The sequence below is a fragment of the Hippopotamus amphibius genome, chromosome 9 (assembly GCF_030028045.1).
Source record: "Hippopotamus amphibius kiboko isolate mHipAmp2 chromosome 9, mHipAmp2.hap2, whole genome shotgun sequence".
Classification (NCBI taxonomy): domain Eukaryota; kingdom Metazoa; phylum Chordata; class Mammalia; order Artiodactyla; family Hippopotamidae; genus Hippopotamus; species Hippopotamus amphibius.
The window spans coordinates 121,241,366-121,261,438 of record NC_080194.1 but is presented as its reverse complement, the minus strand read 5'-3'; the positions used below and the strand labels follow the sequence as shown (position 1 = coordinate 121,261,438).

Below are 20,073 nucleotides of genomic sequence, written 5' to 3'. Positions count from 1 at the left end.
ATCGCGCGACCGGACTACCGTTCCCACAACGCGGCGCGGCGCGCGAGGCAGGCCGGGAGGCGGAGTCCGGGGCAGTGCGCGGGGCAGGCCGGGAGGCGGAGTCCGGGGCGGTAGCCAGTAGCAGCCTAGACTGGCGCTTTCGACTTCGCGGGGCGCCCCGACCACGGGCGCCGAGTGAGGTGGCCGAGTCCAGTCCCGGGCGGCGCTGCATGGTAGAGGAGGCGGCGAGGACGGGACCCGGACTACAACTCCCAGAATGCCCGGCCGGGAGGAAGGGGCGGGGGCTCCAGCCCGCCCGGTCACGGTGCTTCCGGTTGCAGTGTAGGAAAGCGCGGGGTTGCGGCCGCTGGCCTCGCTCGGGCCTCTGAGGTGCGCGGGGCCCGCAGAACCGCCAGCTCCCTCCCGGGGTCCCTCTGGAGTTCTTTACGTCCTCGGGTCCCCGCAAAAGCTTCATGGTCCGAAGCTCCGGTTTCGCTGGGACCAACCTGGGCTGACCACGGCCGCACCAGTGTGACTTGGGCACATTGCTTGTCTGAGCCACAGTTTCTCCTCGGCCAACGGGGGAACCAGCATCCCCGGGCCGCTGGGAGGACGGAGGGAGGCGTAGCCCGGCGCCTGGGAGCAAGGAAGCCGGCGTGGTTCGCGGGGGCTTCTGAGCAGAACCCGCCGCCATTCGCAAAGAGTCTCCTCAAGCGCGGCCTATCACTGCCCTTTGGGCAGCCGGAGGTCACTCTCACACCCAGCCGCCGCAGAACTGGGGGATAGGCCCCGCCTCCAGTCCCCTTCCCTTTGTCGCCTAGAGGCACTGGAGGCAGCACGACCTGCTGAAAGCGCTTTGGTGTCAGCGGTTTACCAGGCGCAGCCGAAGCACGGAGAGGCCACAGCGGGGAGTTGGGATGCTGAGGGCCGAGTTCCAGGGACCCTGGTATTCAGGGGCACGTGGGGAGCCTGAGAAGGCACGGCCCACGCAGGAGACACGGAAGCAAGTCCCCTTAGACAGATTTAAGGAGAGAGGTTGTGGTCCAATTCTGCCTCCAGATGGAGAGGAGTTTTGCAAGGGGAGCTTGGGTGATCTTTGCTCCAGCGTCCGGCCAGTAGGACCTTCAGGGACAGCTTTCAGTGCTCCTAGAAAACCTCCACCTTACTCTCCAGATGCTGCAGCCAGGACACCCACGTGCCAACTGTAGGTGGTTGGTCTTCAGACACAGCCAGGACAGCCGCTTCCCGAGTGCTTATGGGGACTCGGCCCACCTCCAGCTTCCTCACCTGCACTAAAGTGACAATAACAGACCTCTGACCAAAGCCTGGTGGCTGAAAAATCACTAGAGGACAGAGTCAAGGGCCGACTCCTAGTGGTGGCCCTTTCCTTCCTAGCCCCCTTCCCTGTGTGCTGCCGGGGGTGATTGGGTCAGAACCGGTGTCCACAGCCCTATAACCCTCCAACAAGCAAAACAGCTGATGTTGAGCCTGGTGACCTGATAGCTGAGGTTCCTGCTAGTTCACTGCAGGGTTTTGCAGAGCCAGTACCTATGTGGGGGTGGGGCGAGAGCAGAAGCATCCCAGTCCTTCCCCAGTAAGGAGCCAAGGCCTACTGTCTTGGGGAGAAAGCCCAGTCACCAGAAGAGGGCCTCAGGAGGAATTTTCAAGACTGTCCCACTGGGGAGCTGGAAGGAACATGTTTCATGTGCAGGGGCAGCAGGAGGACCAGAGCAGCAAGACCAAGGATGCATTTGTGCAGTCAACCTGTGATCATTTTAGGTGTTCTCAGGCACACAGGTGTAAACTTTATAAAGCAGAAGATAAGTGACTTTCATAAGACAGCCATCCGGAGGGGAGAGGGGGTGGGGGTAGGGGGCGGCATTAGTTCAAGTGTCTGTGCAGGTCTCATTCGTGCTTTTCTCAGCTTTGGGACAGCAGTGAAGAAGACACCCAAGTACTCTCAAGGAGTGGAGATTCTATGGGGATGAGGACACAGGGACCCTCTCTGGTGTGATGGGCACATGGGAGCTGAGGCCAGCAGGACGCTAAGGACAGGACACACCTGTGCTCTAATAGCCTGCTGTGTGAGACCTTCACAGGACCTCCTCCTCCTGGTCTCCAAATCGCCAGCAGGTCGAGCGACAGGGACTGAGGCCACTGGGCTGGGAGTGAAGGCGGGCACCCTTCCTTTAGCATGGACAGGCCGGAGCAGGCCTGAGCCAAGGGCCCAGGCAGTGCACTTGGGACACGAGGAATCAGGGGCCAGGGCCAGCTGTACAGCCACCTGCCACCAGTCTGCTTTCAGGGGAGGGGCAGAGTCTTGCTCTGTGCTCTTTGGTTAAGAATTGGCCAAGACAGTGAAGGGTGAAGCCATGGCTCTAGCAACTTGAGAGAGGAGCTGAGTTGAGACAGGATCTGCTTTGGGGCTGGGGACGGAGGGTCCCCACATGGGAGAGATGCCCTTGGGTGTGGGAGCGCAAGCCTTGACACTGGCCTCACATGTCCCCTGCAGCCCCCTCCAGCACTCTCTGGGCTTGCTCCGCTTGGGCCACCTTCTGTAAGAGGCTCTCCAGGAAGCAGCTCCTAGGCAGCAGCCAGGCACTGCTTTCCATCTACAATGGGTTTTTGTTACGTGTTCTCCCACCCCACCCTGTCCCAAAGGGGCTGTCTCTCTAGTTGGGCTGGGACCCCTGCAGGACCAGGGCAGAGATCTCAGCCTCGGCTGGGAGGACCAGCTAGACTGTGGACAGGCCCACACCTCTCTGTACCCACCAAACAAAACCTTCCTGGTTTTGGCCTCACACGGTGGAGTGGCCCCTCCCCACACCTAGCCTCTCCTCCTAAGCAGAGATGGGCCCCGCAGGCTCCAGACGGACAGACTCGGGACGTCACCTGGTGTCAAAGCAGAAGCACTGGCCTCCTCCCAGGCCAGCAGACATGTCCCCAGTGCAGCCAGGCTGGGGACAAGGCCCTCCCAGGCCCCCACTGACCTCCTGTAGCACCTCGGCACTCCCAGCGCTGAGCTGGTGCCCCTCGCACAGCACCACCAGAAGCCTGGAGGTGAAGCCCGCATCTCAGGCCCTAGCACAATGCTGCCCTCTGTGGCTGCCCTGGCCATGTGGCCAGCCAGTTGCATCTGGCAAGGACTGGGCCCTGGGGGTGGCCAGGTGCAAGTCCCAGCCCCACTAATGAACTTGATCATGTATGGGTAGACTCTGGGGAGCTATGCCCTCTGAGCCCCAAGAGCATGGCTGGGGGCCTGCATCCTCTCCAGGCCCTCCCCCAAATCCTGGCAGGGATGTGGGCTCTAGGCAGGAACTCCTGCGACATGTCCACACCCTCCAAGTGCCCCCTCAGTGCTACCCACACAGCACCCAGGGCTGTGTGACCCTCCGAGTCCTAATGCCACACCCTTAGTTGAGGACAAGGCCTGGGGGCCCTGCTTGTTGCAGGCCAGGCCAACCTGCTCTCACCCTGGGGCTGAGTGGGCGGCAGACCTGGTCAGGAGGGGCCTCAGTTTCTCCATCTGTGTCTGATACGCAGGTAGCTCAGTGCTGGGGGCGGTGGGAGATACCTGGGCCAGGGAATCAAGTTTGGGGAACTTTTAGCTAACAACCCCCCTTCAAGTCAGATTTGGTCTGACTTGAACCTTAGAACCTCCTTGGTGGCATCCCCATGAGGACAGTGGCACCTGAGCTCTCCTTCTCTGGCCTCCCTGCCGAGCCTTTCCAGCCCAATCCCATGGGGCCTTTGCCTTTCCTGTGTCTTCCTTTGGGTTCCCCCTTTGGCCTGGCTGGCCCTCAGCACCATGTTGGCAGCACTTGGGGGCCATGTCCTACCATGAAAATGTGGCCCTGAGGCCCCACCGTGTCACCCCACCCCAGGAGCATCCCTGGTTGGACTCCCCTGGGAGCCCAGCCTGGAAGGGCAATCCCGTGACCTTTGGGGGTTGGCTGGATCAGAAGGCCTCCCACTATCTGAGTCCAGGTGACACCATAAGGAGTTCCTGGCCTGCCCCTCAGCCCCTGCAGATGCAGCACCAACTTACATCGGTGCCAGGGCCCCTCAATCTCATGCTCCCACATCATCCAGGCCACTGTCACTCGGCCTGGAGGTCTTTCCTGAGGGAGTGAAAATAGGGTCAGCGTGCAACTCCATGCCCAGTGTCTGCATGAAGGTCTCAGGGCAGTGGGTGTTCACAGAAACAGAGCCAGTCTGTGTGGCAGGGTGCGGTAGGGCGGGGAGCAGAGTTCCAGTGTTTATTATCATACATATATATATATATTTCATGTGTATACACAGATAGTTTTCTCTCTTAGAAGTATTAAAAAATTGATCAACCTTCAATCTATAAAAAATACCTACTCTACATGATAGAAAAATCTCTCCTCCAAGTTTACACTGATTTACACCCAAGGCTTCCCCCAAAATGTACAATACGAGGCAACATCTTAAATCTTAGTGTAGAAGGTGGGCCACGTGGAGGGTGGAGGGACACTGGGCCACACACACTCACGTATGCACATGCGCGCGCGCACACACACTCACACACAACCCCCCCCCCACATATGCGCTCGCACACAGCAGCGGCCCGCCTATGTGCAGGGTCGTGGCCCACCTGGGAGCACCCGGAGGCTCCTGGCCAGTGCTCAGGCTCGGGGAGCAGCCCCAACAGCTCCTGTGGGTGACGCTGCTGCTTCTGGCAGTGCAGGCGCTGGGCAGGGGCTTCCTTGAAGGGCCTCCAAGCCACCAGGAAGGCCTTGATCTGTGTACTTGGGAGAGCCTGTCCTGCCCAGCCTCCTGTAAAGTGCACCGTGTGGAGGCATGACGACTTCTAAAGACCTCAAACTCCCAGAGGAAACTGGTTCCAGATGTTTGGACTCCTCGGGGCAGAGGAGATCCGCATAGGGAGGAGAGGACACACCCCTACCTGCACCCTGGGGTCAGAGGGGGACAGCGACACCCACCCAGTGCAGACAACATGTTCCACACTGTGACACTCAAGTCACAGGGGGGTCAGCGCCAGGGTTGCTGCAGCGAGGGGCCGGCTGTGAGCACAGCCCTGTGGCCTAGAGGCCCCTGAGCCTGAAGCTGGACCAAGGGGCCCCTTCAGGTTGGGTGTCAGCCCAGGCATTCCCAGGAAACCTGGGGGGCCCTGCAGCTCCTGGCCAGACCCTGACATGCACTGACCTCACCTGCCTGTGCTCCCCCTGCCCCACCAGGTCTGGGGCCAGGGTCAGGGTGCCTGGCGGACACAGGGAGCAGCACCCCTGGCAGGGACCCGTTTCCTTCCTTTCTTCCCTGGCAGGAAGCGGGAGAGAGGTCACAGAGGGGTTCACCCCAGCCTGAGAGACCATTCTCCATTCTCTGCAGAGAGGAGGGCGTAGCAGGAGGCCAGAGCCACTGCGGGCTCCAATCCCGCCGTCCCTCCTCCCCTGCTCCGCCCCACCCCGCCCAGCTCTGTGCTCTGCAGTGGGTGAGGGACCTTGGTCTCAGCTGCGTGCCTGCTGTGCTGGAGCCCTGCCGTGTGCAGCCCGGGTGGGGCCTTCCTGCCACTACTTGACCTCCAGGATGGACGGGTTGGTCTCCATGATGGCCACAATGATCCTGTCAATGTAGTCCTGCAGGCGGAAGTTGATCTCCTCCTGCTTCTGGATGGCGTCCATGAGCTGTGGGAGGAGCCAGGGGTTGGTGCCACGTTCCCAGACTGCGGATGCCCGCAGCAGGCTGTGGGCGCGTGTGGGCAGGGCAGGGCGGGGCGCTACCTCGTCACGGGAGACAGAGCTGATCTCTGCGGCCAGGGACTCAGAGAAGGCCGTGGAGAAGAGATTCTTGGCGCCCTGGATGCTCAGGTTGATGATCTGCCCGTTGAGCTCGTCATTCTGCTCCTTCAGGCTGCGGTTGTCCTGAGGGACACGGAGCGTCACTCCTGGGCTTGAGGCAGGACCTCCAGCTCGGGCACTGGCCCCCACGTGCCCCACGCCAGTCCCGGAGGTGCAAGCCCAGCCTCACCTGCTTCAGCCTGCGGACCTCCTGCTCCAGCTCGCTCTCCCGCGCGCGGCTGTTGTACTCCTGCAGGCCCACGCTGCTGCTACGGCCCCTCCTCTGCTCGGCCTCTAGCTTGAAGAGCTGCAGGTGCTCCAGCTGCTTGCGCAGGTCCTCGATCAGCTGCGGCAGCGGGTGGTGGCTCAGCTTGGCTTCAGGACCTCTGGGTGGGTCTGAACCCCGGGGGGCAAGGCCTGTGTGCTCCCAGGGTTCCGTGCTCACCTCCTGGGTCTGAACTTGGGGGGTGGGGGTGGGTGCTGCTGTGCTCACCTCCTGGGTCGCCTCCTTGTCCCTCTGGAACTGGTGCCTCTCGTGGCTCAGCCTGTCGCCCAGCCTCCTCCTGTTCTCCTGCTCCTCACTCAGCCGCAGCGACAACTCCTCGATCTCATCCAGCAACTTCTGCTTCTCCTGCAAGAATGAAACAGTCGCCATGGACACACCTGCCTACCGCCCGTCCACATAGCTCTCCTCAGCTGTCTGTGCCTGACAAGTGGCAGGTGGGCCTGTGAGGCCCCTAGGACTGCTTCTGGGGGGAGGCCAGAGCCCAAGTGCTCTCAGATATCCATAGGGTGCAGAGCTGCCCAGGGGTCCCTGGGTGGGGAGGGGATGACGGGCACGTGGGGTCCACCTGAAGTAGCCCCTCGAGGACATCATCCTGGATTCAAATCAGGGGTTCACCTAAGTGTGACTCTCCAGGCCCGAGGACCCCGAGAAGCTGGGCAGGGTTGTGCCTCTTCCAGCAAAGGGACGGCCACACCCAGCCTGTCCTGGCTCCCTCACCCTTGGGACTGCAAGGGGCATCACCAGCCTGCTCTTGAGCAGCACAGCTCCCCAGCCTGCAGGCACACCCCTTGGTGGGCCACACCCCGCAGGCCCATCAGCGGACCATGCAGCTGCCCCGCTTTGGAGAACCTGTCTCTCAGGTCCCAGTGGCCCATAGGCATCCGGGGCGGAAAGTAAGGAGAGCCCGACTGGCAGCTTACCTCCTCCAGGCGCTCGATGCTGGCCTTCAGACAGGGAGTGCAGGACCTCAGCTCACTGTTCTCTTCGTCCAGCTGCTGCAGCCTGGGGCACAAGAACAAGGCTAGGACCCGTGGAGCTGTCCCCCGACTGCCACACGCACCCACACAGGCCCTGGGTCAAAATTTCTCATCAGCCAGGATGGGGTCTCCACACACCGTGGGTCTGGAGACAACCTCAGGCTCACAGAGAAGCTGCAGACGCAGAGCGAGGCCCATGGACCCGGAGCCCCTTTTGGCTTCTCAAGACATCTGTTCATCCTCGTGGTGTTCGTCACACCCACAACGGAAACGCCAATGAACACACTACAGACTGACTCAGCTTTCCCACCAATGGCCCTTCCCGACCGTGGTCCCTGCACTGTGTTAGCCATCACAGCTGCTCTGTCCCCTTTGCTCTGTGGCAGTCTCTGGACTTCCCTGGTTCTTCATGACCTTGATGGTTCTGAGCAGGTCTGGTCGTGTATTTTATAGAATGTCCCTCAAATTGGGCTTGTCTGCTGTCTTCTCGTGACTGGACAGATTGTGGGTTTGGAGAGAATCCCACAAAGGAGAGGTGCCCTTCCCATCACAGGTGATGTTGGCCTGGATCACCTGGTTGAGGTGTGTCTGCCAGGTGTCTCCTCTGTCAAGTTCTTTTCTCATCCATTCTCTGACCTCTGGCAGCCAGTTATGAGGTCCAGTCCACACTCCAGGGACCCCCGAGGGGGCATCTCTGCTTGTTCTTTGGTCTCCTCTGCAGGAGTCCACATTGGGTTACACTCTGGGTGGCTGTTCCTGCCGTGTCCCAGCTCTGCCCACTGGGAGCCTGTGACGTGCCACATTCTGTGTGTTTTTCTGTTCAAGCACCTCCCCACTTCCTGGCACTCCAGGCTCTGCTGGTTTTCCTCTGTCCCAGCCATAGACCCGGTCCTTCTCCAAGGAGACTCGGTTCCCTCCATGGCCCTGCTGTCCTCACCCCCGCAACAACCCCAGGGAGCTGTGGGAGGCCGCCAAGGTTCAGGCACACTGAGCTGCTGGCTGAGGTGCAGGCAGTGGTGACCCCGAGTCCCATCTTGCTCCCTGAGGGTCTTATGAGGCCCTGTCTACCTCGTGCCCCTGCAGCTGCTGTCCTGATTGGCCAGCAGGATGCCCCTGCCATGCAGGCTCTGGTGCTGGCAGCCACAGGAGGCAGGTTGGCCTGCCCCTGGGCACCCACAGCCCGGTGGACAGGCCCCATGGAGGGGCTGTGGCCTGTAGGTCCGCTCACCAGCACTGCGCTGAGGCCTAGGAAGAAGCCTGTCCCCAGTGGTGGCCCTGGAGGTCTGCCCCTGGGAGGCCTGAGGGTAGTGCCTGAAGGTAGTGCCTGTTCAGTTAAAAAGACTCTGTGAAATACCCACCTCCCTGTCACTACCCACCCAGGAGCAAGCTCTGAGGAGGGGGGACAAGCTGTTACCTTGTGGACATTTAGGTTCTCTGCCAGTTTTCTTTGACGAACAATGTTTGAGATGCACATGTCACCGTCAGTGGACGCCCGCCCCCAGCCCAAGTTCCTGGTCCACCCCTGTGCCTCTGTGGGGTGTCTGCACAGAGGATGTTCCCCTTTTCCTGACTCATCTAAGGCTTATGCCTTCAGAGGAGCACAGGGGTAATTCTCTCAAGCCGCCTTAAAAAAAGATTTTGACTTTGATTTTGATTGGTGTAACATCCACTGCAGAAAGATTAGAGAAAGTGACATCTGGGTAGTGTCAGTCTTTGACTTCAAATATTTTGTGGCCTTCAATAAAGTTTTATAGTTTTCTTCAGAAAGGTTTTTCCACTGTTCCTAAAGTCACATTTGTTCCTAGATATCATGCCCTACCCTGCAGTGGAGGGCTGCTGTGGTGAGAGCCAAGCTGCATTTTTCATCAGTGCTCCCCTCGACCTGGCCCAAGGGTCCCCCAACCCCCTCCCCCACACCTGGCCCACAGGTCCCCCCTCTCCCTCACTGGCCTGCAGGTCCCCCATCTCACCCTCCCCCCAACCTGGCCCACGGGTCCCCTGCCCCCCCTGACCTGTCCCTCGGGTCCCTCCCTCACCCTCTCCCCAACCTAGCCTGCGGGTCCCCTGCCTCCCTCCCCCACACACGCACCCCCCATCTCACCCACCTAGCCTGCAGGTTCTCGATCTCAATGCTCTTCTCTCGCTCCATCTTGCACAGGAGCTCCTTCTGCTTGCGTGTCTCCTCCAGGACCATCTCGCAGGCTCTCAGCTCCTGCTCCTTCAGCTGCTCCTCCAGGGCATTGGCTCTGCAAGGCAGAGCAAGAGGGGAGAGACCGTCCTGAGATGCTGTGCCCTGACCTAGAGAGTGGCCCTGCCCTGAGGAGGGACAGGAAGGCACTGAGACGTCCCCCCATGGCCCACAGCTCTAGTCAAGGGCAGTTCTGAAGCAGGACATGTATCCCCCAAACAACTTTCACCCCCACACTGAGGGCACCTGGCTTCAGACCACAGCACAGTCCTGACGGCAGGGACAGTCCCCATCATTCTTGGGAGAACTCACCCCCATCCTGGCCTACACCCACAGATGCCGCCTGCTCGCTGGGTGTGGGCAGGAGACCCTCCCCTCCAGGTGCCTGGCCCCGGGGCACCCTGCACTGATACTCCAGGCTGGGGACATGGTGTACAGACCCGCCCCGCCCAGGTCAGCCATGGCAGATTCCAAGGCAGGTGTAGCAAGAACACAGGAACAGATGGAAGGCTCACATGGAGACCCTGACCCTGGCCTCTTCCCAAACCATCACACCCAGCTGCAGGAGAAAGGAATGAACCATCCCAGAGAGAAGGGCTCCAGACCCTGCGTGGACAGCCGGAGCCCATGCCCCCAAGCTGCCCATGCACACAGGGCTTCTCATCTGCCTTTTGCTGCCTCGCCCCTGAGCGTGACCAGACGGCCAAAGACCACCAGACACCTGAATACAAAATGGCTAAAGCAAACAGAAAAAACGACCTGAAGGAGACACACATCGTGCGGGAAACACCACGGAAGCCCTGTAACTATCACCCTCAGAGGCCTGAGATGCCACCTCCATGCAACAGGAACAGCTGTTGCAGAAGGAACGGGTAACAGAAGTAACTCCGAGCAATCAAAACTATGACATGACAAAATTTTAAATTCAATATAATAACTGAAGGAGAAAACCAAGGATTACTACACAGGAAAAAAAAGGAAAAATGAGAAAGAGAATAGGAAAGTAAAGAAAATGTGGGAGGGTCATGAGATCTGATTAATAGAATTTCAGACAAATAAGAAAATGGAAGAAACCGTACAGAGAAATAATCCTCCTGAAGCCAAGAGACACATTTTCGAGATTTAAAGGCTGGAAACCACGTGCCCCCAGCACAGGAAATGACAAGAGACCCTCACAGCATTGGGAGAGAGCAGGACCTTACAGAGCAGTGAGCCCAGTGGTGCTGGGACCCTGGTCACAGTCGGGACAGATGGCAGTGGATCAGGCTCCCAGCGACCTGGCTCCCAGTGGGATCCCAAACTCTGCCACACTGTCAATGTGGGGGAGGAGTGGGCACATGACACAAACACATTTTCAGACACGTGAGGCTTTAGGGAGCCTGGCTCCTACACCATGAGCAGGACACCTGCTCAGAAAGTGAGTGAGCAAAGAAGAAACGCAGGAGCTGGAGAATAAGAAACCTAGGTGGAACTCCTAGGATGGCAGGGAAGGAGAGCCATGTGGCGGGTTGGTGTGGCTGGGAAAGGCCAAGCAGCAATGGCAGGAGCGTGTGCTTGTGTGGAACTTAGGCAAACGCCAGAAGAAACGGCCCCAGGAAGTGGATGTGGCAGGCCCTGGGGCTGGGTGGCCAGGCAGGGCACAGAGTGTGGACTTTCTACCATGTAAGTGAATAACTGATAAATGCCCATCAGATTAACAAACCTCCGGTCAGCTGGAAAAAGGGGTCTGGTGGCCCATCCAGATCTCCCTGGATAGGGACGGAAGGAGTAACGAATGACCCTGCAGATGCAGCACTGGAGCCCAGCCCCTGTGTGAGCAGGGCCGACCCCTTCCCACCCCCCGCCCCCCACCCCCACCCCCGGCTCTGCAGCAGGAGAGCGGGCAGCCCCCAAACCAGGATCTTGACTGCACATGAGAACGTGTTTCTGCTCTGTTACAGCAGCAGGTGATGCAGCCCAGGACAACACAGCACATCCTGGTTCCCAGCCTCCAAGAGCAGAAGGACAGGTCATGAAGGCCCATCTTGCTCAGGAGGAGAAACCATGGCAGGAGGCCAGCATCCCCTGGGGCCTTGGGGCCCATATGCAGCGCTGGTACGACCACGTGGAGGGTCAGGAGCCTGGGGCTGCAGAGGGTGGGGCAGAGCCAGGCTTCACCCAGACCATGCACCGTGCACCCAGCCTCTGGACCTCCTGAGAGGGGGTCTCTGTCCCCAAGCCTCCAGCTGCACACAGGGCAAGCCCCTTGTTCTCTGCAGGAAAAGCACTGCAACCCGGGGCGAGGGACACGGCATGGTGAGCTTCCCAACGCCAAAAACCATACCATGTGCTGTGAAAAGTCCACAAAACAGGAGATGGGGAAGCACCCGCTCCCTCTTTACGCCACCCTCCACACAGCTGTTACTTCCCACTCAGAGCCCACAGCTCCCATTCGGGGCTTGGTCCTGTTGCTGCATGCCCCCAAAGACCCCACCTTTCAAGGGTGGGTCAAATCCCCAAGTGCGGGGAGCTCTGGTGGCACTGGCCCCGCCCCAGAGCCTCCAGTGGCTGCCTCAGTTTCCTGGTCTGGGAGATGGCGGAGAGGAGGTGAGCCCGCATCAGGGGCGCTTGTGGTCAGGACGGGTTCTCAGAAGGGGGGCACACGCTGGACACCTCCAGACAGGAATCCCAGGTGGGCACTGCGTGGGCAGGATGCCAGCCCCAGCTGCTTCTGAGCGGGGCCCTCCCTTGCCCTTTCCTGTGGGGAGAGCCCGCAGTGGGAGCTTCATTCACCCCACAGCATCCAGCAAGCGGCCCCCAGCAGCTAGATGGAGGGGAGCGCCCAGAGAACCTGAGGGGAGGAGAAGCACCAGGGGGCGGATCACACCCCACAGACACCAAGAGGCCTGCGCTCACCTGTGCACCAGCTGCAGGTTCTCCTGCCGCAGCCGGCTGTGCTGCTCCCCATTGGCAGCCGTGTCCTTTTCCAGCTCTGACACCCGCTTCTCCAGGAAGACAACCTGGGGAGCAAGATGGTGGCTTGAGAATCAAGGGGGCAGGAGAGTGTGTGCCCCACACAGACTGTCCTGGAAGCTGCGCCCACCAGGCTGGAGACCCCCCAGGAACGAGGCAGTGCTGCCCCGTGGGCACCAGTGAGGATGGGAAGCACACGGAGCCCTCGAACCTCAACGGCAGAGGCACTGAGGGGCCCTAGGCAGGGCCACTGCTCTCCCAGACCCAGCCCACAGAGGCAGCTCGCGCTGGGGACTTGAGTGACAAGGGGGCCTAGGGTTTGGAGCCAGACACACTCAACAGGTGGTGGGAGACATGACGGCCAGACCAGAGAACTAGGGGGGGCTCTGCAGAGCTGAGATGCTGGAGGTGCTGCAGAGGTCCAGAAGGTGGGGGGCAGGAGGGATGGGTGAGGGGGGCATAGGAGAAGGTGAGTGGATGGGGAGGTAAGGGGGAGGAGGAGGTGGTGGGGTCTATAGCCACCCTGCCCCTGCACTTCCTAGAGCTATTTCTGGAGCCCCAGGGCCTTGGCCACAGGGAAGCTGCCCCAGCCCCAGGAACCTCTCAGGAATAGCCGATTCCACCATCCTGGCTCTAGGATCTCTGCAGACTGTGGGCCCTCCCGCTTCCCCACACTTCTCCGTGGACAACGTGACACCTATCATATTCACCCCATGGCCACCGACCCAAGGAAACCCACCAGAGATTATCAGGGATGGCGGATGGTCTGATAAGCCCCAACGGCGCCATCACCACCTCCCACTATGCTCTCTGAGCACCCCACCCAACACACCCACTAGGGGCTGGCGCCCAAGGCCGCTGAGTTGTCCACACGTGGCCCTCTGGCCCCGCCACCCGTCCAGGGCCTACCTTGTCAGCAATGTCCTCTTCCATGCCCTCCATGGGGTCTGGGGGAGGGTCCTGCAGGGCCTCCATGGTCAGGGCCCCTGACTGGTGCAGATGCCTGGGGAGAAAAAATGACAGTCCCGTCCAAAGGTCCTTCAGCAGAGCAAAGAGAGCAAAGAAGGGGAAAGACCTCACAGCCAGGATGCACATGAGCACCCCCAGGCCAGTCTGGAAAGCAGAACCCAGCAGCAGGTGGGCAGGTCTCCACTGAAGGGGCCTCCGGGCAGGAAACCAGTACTGAGGGACAGGCGAACAGGCCACAGTCAGTGGAGCCTGATGGGCCCGGCCTCCTTCCCCAACAGCTCCTGGGCCCAGGTACTTTGAACTTGGGCAATAAAACAGGACGTCACTCCTCGGGTGATACGAAATAATCTCATCTTCCCCGAGCCCACGAAACATCCATTCAGGGTCACGACCTGTGGGCACACTGTGACTTCTCTTCCCTCCATCTCTGACTTCCAGGCGCACCTCCTGGGGCAGCCAAGGTGAGACATGCTTGGGGCCTCTGGGGGTGGAGCATGAAAGGGTGTAGACTCTCGCCCTTGACACATGTGGGAGAAGTCTCAGCACTGCGTGACCCTGAGGAAGCTAGGCACCCTCACTGTGCTATGGAATGGGGATCTACAGGCTGCCACATAGCTAAGGACACAGCACAGAGAGCCAGTTCAATAAAACGCTACTAAAAAGTACACTCTTGGGACTTCCCTGGTGGTCCAGTAGTTAGGACTCCATGCTTTCCACTGCAGGGGGCTTGAGTTTGACCCCTGGTGGGGGAATTAAGATCCTGCATGCTACAGGGCATGGCCAAAAAAAAAAGTACACTCTCTTTACCAAACACATGAAATTCTATTTCCTTTTTGGCATTGATCGAGTTTATACACTCCTTAAATTTTTTTCCAGAAACATTCTAAGAGGAACAAAAAAGAAGGGCATCTTCACTCCTGGGACCAAGAGCCCCTGATTGTGCCCTGGGGGGTATGGATCAGCACCTTTCTGTGGATTTCACTTGATTCCCCGAGGGCACCGAACCTCAAGGGCCAGGGGAGGACAGGCCATCAAGTTCCCATCTAATTGCTCCTCTTAACACCCATGACCGTGACCCAAACATGAGCTCCTGATGCCACTCCTGGGGCAGAAAGCTGCTCCCCCCAGACCATCCTGAGGAAGGGCCACAGCCAGAGGGCTGACACCCGATCCTGATCTCAGACCAGGGGCTCAAGGCACTTTCCAAGGGTTGAATTCAGGGTTGGGGTGTGTCAGAGTAAGGCCAAGTTTTCTCATGTGGTGGGTGGGGAGCTTGTTTATTTAAACCCATCCCTGCTCATGAGACCATCAGGAGAAGGGAGGGGGGATGCCTGATCCACCCCAAAGGGAGGCAGGTCAAGTCTGGCAGGTGGATGGGACTGTACCCTAAACGTCACCCAACCCCAGACCTGTGGTCGCCCTGTGGGCTTCCCAGGCACACAGATCGCAGAGCCATCTGCACCCAGGCGCACGTACAGCCAGGTCAGAGGCCGGGGCTGAAACACTGCCAAGAGTGAAATGACAGCAGGCATTCTGAGTTTCTCGAAGGGCTGGTGGCAGTTTCAAGGGCAGAAGAGCAGCAGATTAAAACTGCACGTGTGTGTGAGCGTGTGTGCATGGACAGCAGACGATGCCTGTTTGTAAATGACAAATACCTGCAGGCTGGCCTTTTTTACACCAAAGGGTATCTGTGAAGGAAGGTCAATTCTCAGAGCAGCAGCCACAAAGGCTGAGGAGCAGGGCGCTGGTGGCCCCAGGTACCCCGTGTGCCTGGCGTGGGAGCTGGGATGGCATGTCACCTCCCTTAGTCTCACCAGCTGCAGGTGAGAAGGAAAGTAACACTGAAACTATGATCAAAGTGTGGTCTGGAATTACTATCACATTCCCAAAACCCAAGTGATGGAGAGGGCGAGTGAGGAGGGTGGGCCTGTGGATTCACCTCCACTTCCCCTGGACGTTCAGCCCCTAACGTGATAGGAAAAGAAAAACAAGTGCTTTGCATCTTCAGGCACAGACAGCAGGAGAGTAGACAGTGTCAGAGACGAGATGTCCAGGGCACAAGACGCTGGAGGAGAGGCCCTGCGGCCAGCACCTGAGGAGTAGCAGGGAGGAATGCAGACGGGGGGAGGGGTGGCAGGACCATGGGCCTCCAAACGGGTTGCACACAGCCTGTGAACTACCCAAAAGCCAGCAGCCAGGCAGGACTCCTCTCAGAGGGAGACCTCTAGCAAGAGACACAGAGCTCAGAGAAGAGACAGGGAGAGAGCCAGAGCAGGAAGCCCACCGGCAGGAGCTCCGGGGACAGGAGAATGGCCCACAGAGCTCAGGGCAGGTGCTTCCGGACTGAAACCAGGCCTCTTACTCTGCCCAGCGTAATTCATGGGGAAAAGAACGCACAAGATTTGCCCTAAAATATCTGAGCTTCAGGGATAAGGAGAACATCTTAAAAGCTTCCAGAAGGGAAAAGCAGTCACAAAGAAAAACCAGAAAGCACTAGACTGTCCTGCAGCAGCACCAGGACTAGAGGATGATGAGCAACGCCTTAAATAATTGCTAAATGGAAACCACTTCTGATCTGGAATTCTACACCAAGCCCAACCACAGGAGTAAAATACCCAGCAAGGGCTCAAAAATTTCCTGGGCACATCTTTTCTCAAGAAGTAACAGGAAAATGTGCTGGACAGAAAACAGAGATTAAAAAAAGGAAGAAGGGGTCCAGGGGGCGAGATGATCCAACACCTGAAACAGACACCAGGACACGGTGTCAGGGAGACACAGGGCCACAGCCACTCAGACGGTGTAGCATGGGCACAGAGGGCCACGGCTCTGGGGGAACCGTCCAGGCAGTGGCAGGGCCAGGCAGTAGAGGCAGAAGATGACGTAAATAAAAACATAAAGGCAATCACTGCCTCCAGGAGAAGCAACAACTTGTCTCAGAAAGGAAACCAGTAACACATCATGTGGCTTCCTGCAAAGAAGGCTGGCATCTTACAAACCCTGCGAAACCATCCCCAGAGCAGGCCTGGTGGGAGGATGAACCCAAGTGCTGTCACCTCTCCCTGTGGGAAGCCACTGGGCAGCTCCCAAAACTGAAAAATGAAGAAATGGTCACAAAGGCATGCTCTTTAGAAGCTCCTCAACCTCCTCCTCACCTTGGGGAACCAGAGCGGGTGGAAAGGGCACAGCCCTAGAAGGAGGTAGACTCAGACTGGGTCTGTGGCATCAGGGCCCCCGCTGACCCTCCCGAGCTGGTTAACCTACAGCCCTTACATGAGAAAGACTCAACCGAACTGGAGGAATGACAAAAGCTTTCACCACAGACCCCCAGCCACAAACCCAGGCCCCAACCCACTGCTTTGGAAATTCTTTTTACAACCCATTTCCTCAAATTATTTCCAATCCCAAACCATGTGAAGTAACTTTCAGAAATTTTTTTAAAAATACCTTGGAAAATAGTATTTTCTAAACAAGTTTTTAAAATGCTGTGACCAGTAACACATTTCAGAAGAGCACCTTAGCAGACACCCAGGGTTCCTACCTTGCCACCTTCTTGCTGGAGAGCCGCTTTGAAGGACTGCAGAATCAAAACAAACAGGAAAACGGTGTCAGAGAACAGCCGGGGAGGATGGAGAGGAAGCAGGAAACTCGGGCAAAAGAGATATGGGTGGGGGCGCGTCACAGGCAGGCATGCAGCACCCGCTCCCGAGGCCAGCTCCATGCATGGAAAACCTCGCTCAGCAAAACATCCAGGGACACAGGGACAATCTCAGGGCCGGTCAAGGCCTCCGCAGGTCACGTGGCTCCAGCCCTCAAGGAAGTTTCAGATGGAGTCATAACCGGGCCTCATTTCAGGGGCTGGACCCAGAGGTGGCTGCGCTGGGTCCGAGCCATCGGCCAACAGCATGTCCCAAGTGGCTTGGCTGTCAGAGGCCCCCCACGAGGCGTGACATGGGCTCATGTGCACAGGAAAACTCTGTTGTTGGTTTTGACTCTGGCACTGACATTGCACACTCTACAACCCCAGCTGCGCAGAGACTCGCAGAGCATTCCTGCCACCGTCTCAGGACCGGAGAGTCAGCTCCTGCAGTGGCAGAGGGGCCAAGCTTACCCTTGCACCCCTCGCTTCACTTCCCAACTTAACTGCTAGACTATCAGCCTCAACCTGTAAGAACAAGAATGGCATAAAAGCCAGGCAGACACACCCTCGTCAGTCACTGGGACTTCTGGGGACCAGCAACTGTACCTGTTACCATCCTCTCCAAGCTCATCCTGCCCACTAGCTCCTGGCCCCTGCGATGTTGCATCAGCAGAGGGTGCGGGACAGGGAAGGGACATGCTGCCTGGGGAGCACCAGGCTGTGAACTTGGGCCCTGACCCCCCTGCCCCTGACACCTCCCGGGCAGTTGCGTGATGGAATCGCTCTGCGGAGACCCCTCCCAGTGGACAGCTTTCTTGGCAGCCAGAGGGCGGACTTGAACAAGTTCTAGAAGGTGTGGCCACGCCCCCCTGCAGCAGCCAGTGGGCGCGAGCAGCTGCTCCTCCCTCACAGCTGCTGCCCAGCTCCTCCAGCCACGTGCCTTAGAATCCCCCGTTACAGCTGGGTTACAGCTGGTCGCTCTTTTTATTAAACCTTCCTGTTCAAGCTACTGTGTGCTCCCCTCCTCTGACTGGGCCTGGACTGAGCTGCATGCTTTAACACAAATCGAACTTTGTCCTGAAGCAAAAGGACAGGACAGACTACTGTCCGGTGTGCTGTCCCCTCCAAGGGGTGACAGCACGTGCACCTCTGGGTAAAGCAGACTCCTCAGTTTCTACAAAATGAACTGTTTTACAGAGGCTCCCAAGTACATGGAAAATATTTACGTTCTGAGGTTCAATAGGTAGAAATTATATCTGACATCAAAGCTTCTGGATACAGTTTGGACTAAATCACCTCTCACCAACCACAAACCATGACCAAATATGTTTATTTTGAGGCAATTTCGTGGAAACCAATGGGTAAGATTCACGTCTCCTTAAATGAGTGTGTAGGGAAAGTCCCTGACTGACAGCTGTGTCCTGATTGTGAGGGTTCTCATGGCATATTAGCCCATGTTAGTGACTGTCTTAGTGAACAGGTGGCTGAAACTAAACGACAGACCCCCCCGGACTTGCTGGCTGGACTCAGCCACATCCTGGTCTGTTCTCTGCCCCACAAAGCCTAGCAGAGGCGACCGTGGCCATCCTGGAGCAGGTCCTCAATGTGGGAAAAGATCACTTCCATGTCAAGAACCTTCAGAGAGTTAGAGCTGAGATACGTGTCCTCGTGGTCACTCTCAAGTGACCCTCCTGGCCAGGCCGAGCGGCCATCCCTGAGTGCTGAGCACTGGGCTGAACACTGGGGTAAAGGGAGGCCAGCAGGTCTCTGGAATCCCCAGTCTCCCTGGAAGCCGCTCAAAGAGCACCTCCAGTTCCTCCTCAGCACTGCTGGGACCCCAGGCTCCCCTCTGAAGCTGTCGATCAGCCCCGTACCTCACTTGACCAGGCACTGGCTGGACCTCAGCCTGAGTTCTGAGCTGTACGAGCACAGGAGGAAGGGCTGGACTAGCATTGGGGGCATGACCGGCTGTGGGTTGTAGGGCTACCAGGCAGACTGAGCGGCCGAGGCCAAGCCCAAGGGCAGACAGCAGGCCTGGGAGGAAATGGACATGCCAAAACCATTAGGATGGTTCACCTTCCATGTAACTTTCACCAGTCCAAGGCCCCTTCCTCCAGGAAGTCGCCTGGGAGCCCGCAGCACTGGTAGGCATATTCCAACCCCTGCGGCCTGCGCAAGAGTACCTGATGGTCCCTCACCTCCTCCGTTGGGCTGGGGCCGCAAAAGGGTCCACTCTCCTCCACACAACAAGCTAAATCAACAATCTGCCTAACCGACAAGTCAACATGTTCAAACCACCCAAAATGTTTCCTGCAGCTAGAGTCTGTGAGGAGCCAGCTGCCTCCTCCTGCAACTCTGACCTGGGGTCGGTACAGGGGGCAGAGAGGGAACCAGGAGATGAGGAGAGGGAACTCTGACCTGGGGTCGGTACAGGGGGCAGAGAGGGAACCAGGAGATGAGGAGAGGGACAGGCGAGGAGCCACAGGCATGCTGGGCCCGGTGGCCTGTTCTGGGGATAGGGCAGCCAGTGACCCTGCCGCTGACGGAGGCTGCACAGCCTCCCAGACACCAGCTCAGGGCAGGGCTCACCCCAATTCAAAATGATGCCCCTGAAAGCTGCTCCCAAGTCTGCACTTAAGACCTACTCTCACTTTAGATTTCCCAATGCTGTTTCTTGGGACTCTCAACTTAAAACATCTTTTAGTAAAACAGAGAAAGCACATCTAAGAGCAGACTTTCTCCCACACGCTGGCTGTCCTCAGGTTGGGCAGAGGCACAGACCGGACCATGGCATGCACATGGGGCACCAGACCGGGCACAGCGCATGCAGGGTGGGGCCGGAGAAGAGTCCGCTGTCCACATGCCTGCCTGGCCTCTGGCCTCTGGAGGAAGCCCCCAGAGTGGGCCAGGCACAGGGAGTGGCACCTGGGCGAGGGCAGCGGGTGGGAGCGCTCTGCAGGCAGGCAGAGTCTCCCTCCCCCTGGGACAGAGAGCAGGCCAGGCACCGCGCAGGTTACCTATTCTTTTCAAGATCATTGAGGCGAGCAGAAAGATCCTCAAGACGGTTGATTTGTTTGTGGCACTGGCTACAGTAAAACTCAAAAGCCTCATCAGTGAGGATGCTGTGCAGCTTGGCGGCAAGCGGGTCGGCACTGGAGGGATGAGAGGTGTGGCTTCAGGAGAGAGCAAGGACCAGGGAGCTGGACAGGGCAAGCTGTCTGGCGGCTGCTGCGGAGGCCACCCCTGCCCTAGGCACCACCTCT

General features: G+C 58.5%; 1 protein-coding gene across 6 annotated transcripts in view; it reads right to left on the bottom strand.

The window, feature by feature from the left end:
* Positions 1–4,224: 4,224 nt before the first annotated feature.
* The window catches only part of RAB11FIP3 (RAB11 family interacting protein 3), a 76,167-nt gene continuing 60,318 nt past the window's right edge, over positions 4,225–20,073 (bottom strand). For 2 of the 6 annotated variants that reach the window (XM_057749259.1, XM_057749260.1), the window contains exons 6-15: positions 19,828–19,962; positions 16,712–16,747; positions 13,114–13,207; positions 12,148–12,251; positions 9,170–9,310; positions 7,008–7,089; positions 6,295–6,432; positions 5,992–6,147; positions 5,745–5,885; positions 4,225–5,648 (exon numbers count right to left, since the gene is read on the bottom strand). In XM_057749259.1, the coding sequence (XP_057605242.1) occupies positions 5,535–5,648; positions 5,745–5,885; positions 5,992–6,147; positions 6,295–6,432; positions 7,008–7,089; positions 9,170–9,310; positions 12,148–12,251; positions 13,114–13,207; positions 16,712–16,747; positions 19,828–19,962 (1,141 nt within the window). In that variant the 3' untranslated portion in view covers positions 4,225–5,534. Of the gene's footprint in view, positions 5,649–5,744; positions 5,886–5,991; positions 6,198–6,294; positions 6,433–7,007; positions 7,090–9,169; positions 9,311–12,147; positions 12,252–13,113; positions 13,208–16,711; positions 16,748–19,827; positions 19,963–20,073 lie in introns of those variants that run through there. The other 4 variants (XM_057749263.1, XM_057749261.1, XM_057749264.1 and 1 more) reach the window with 3 other exon arrangements.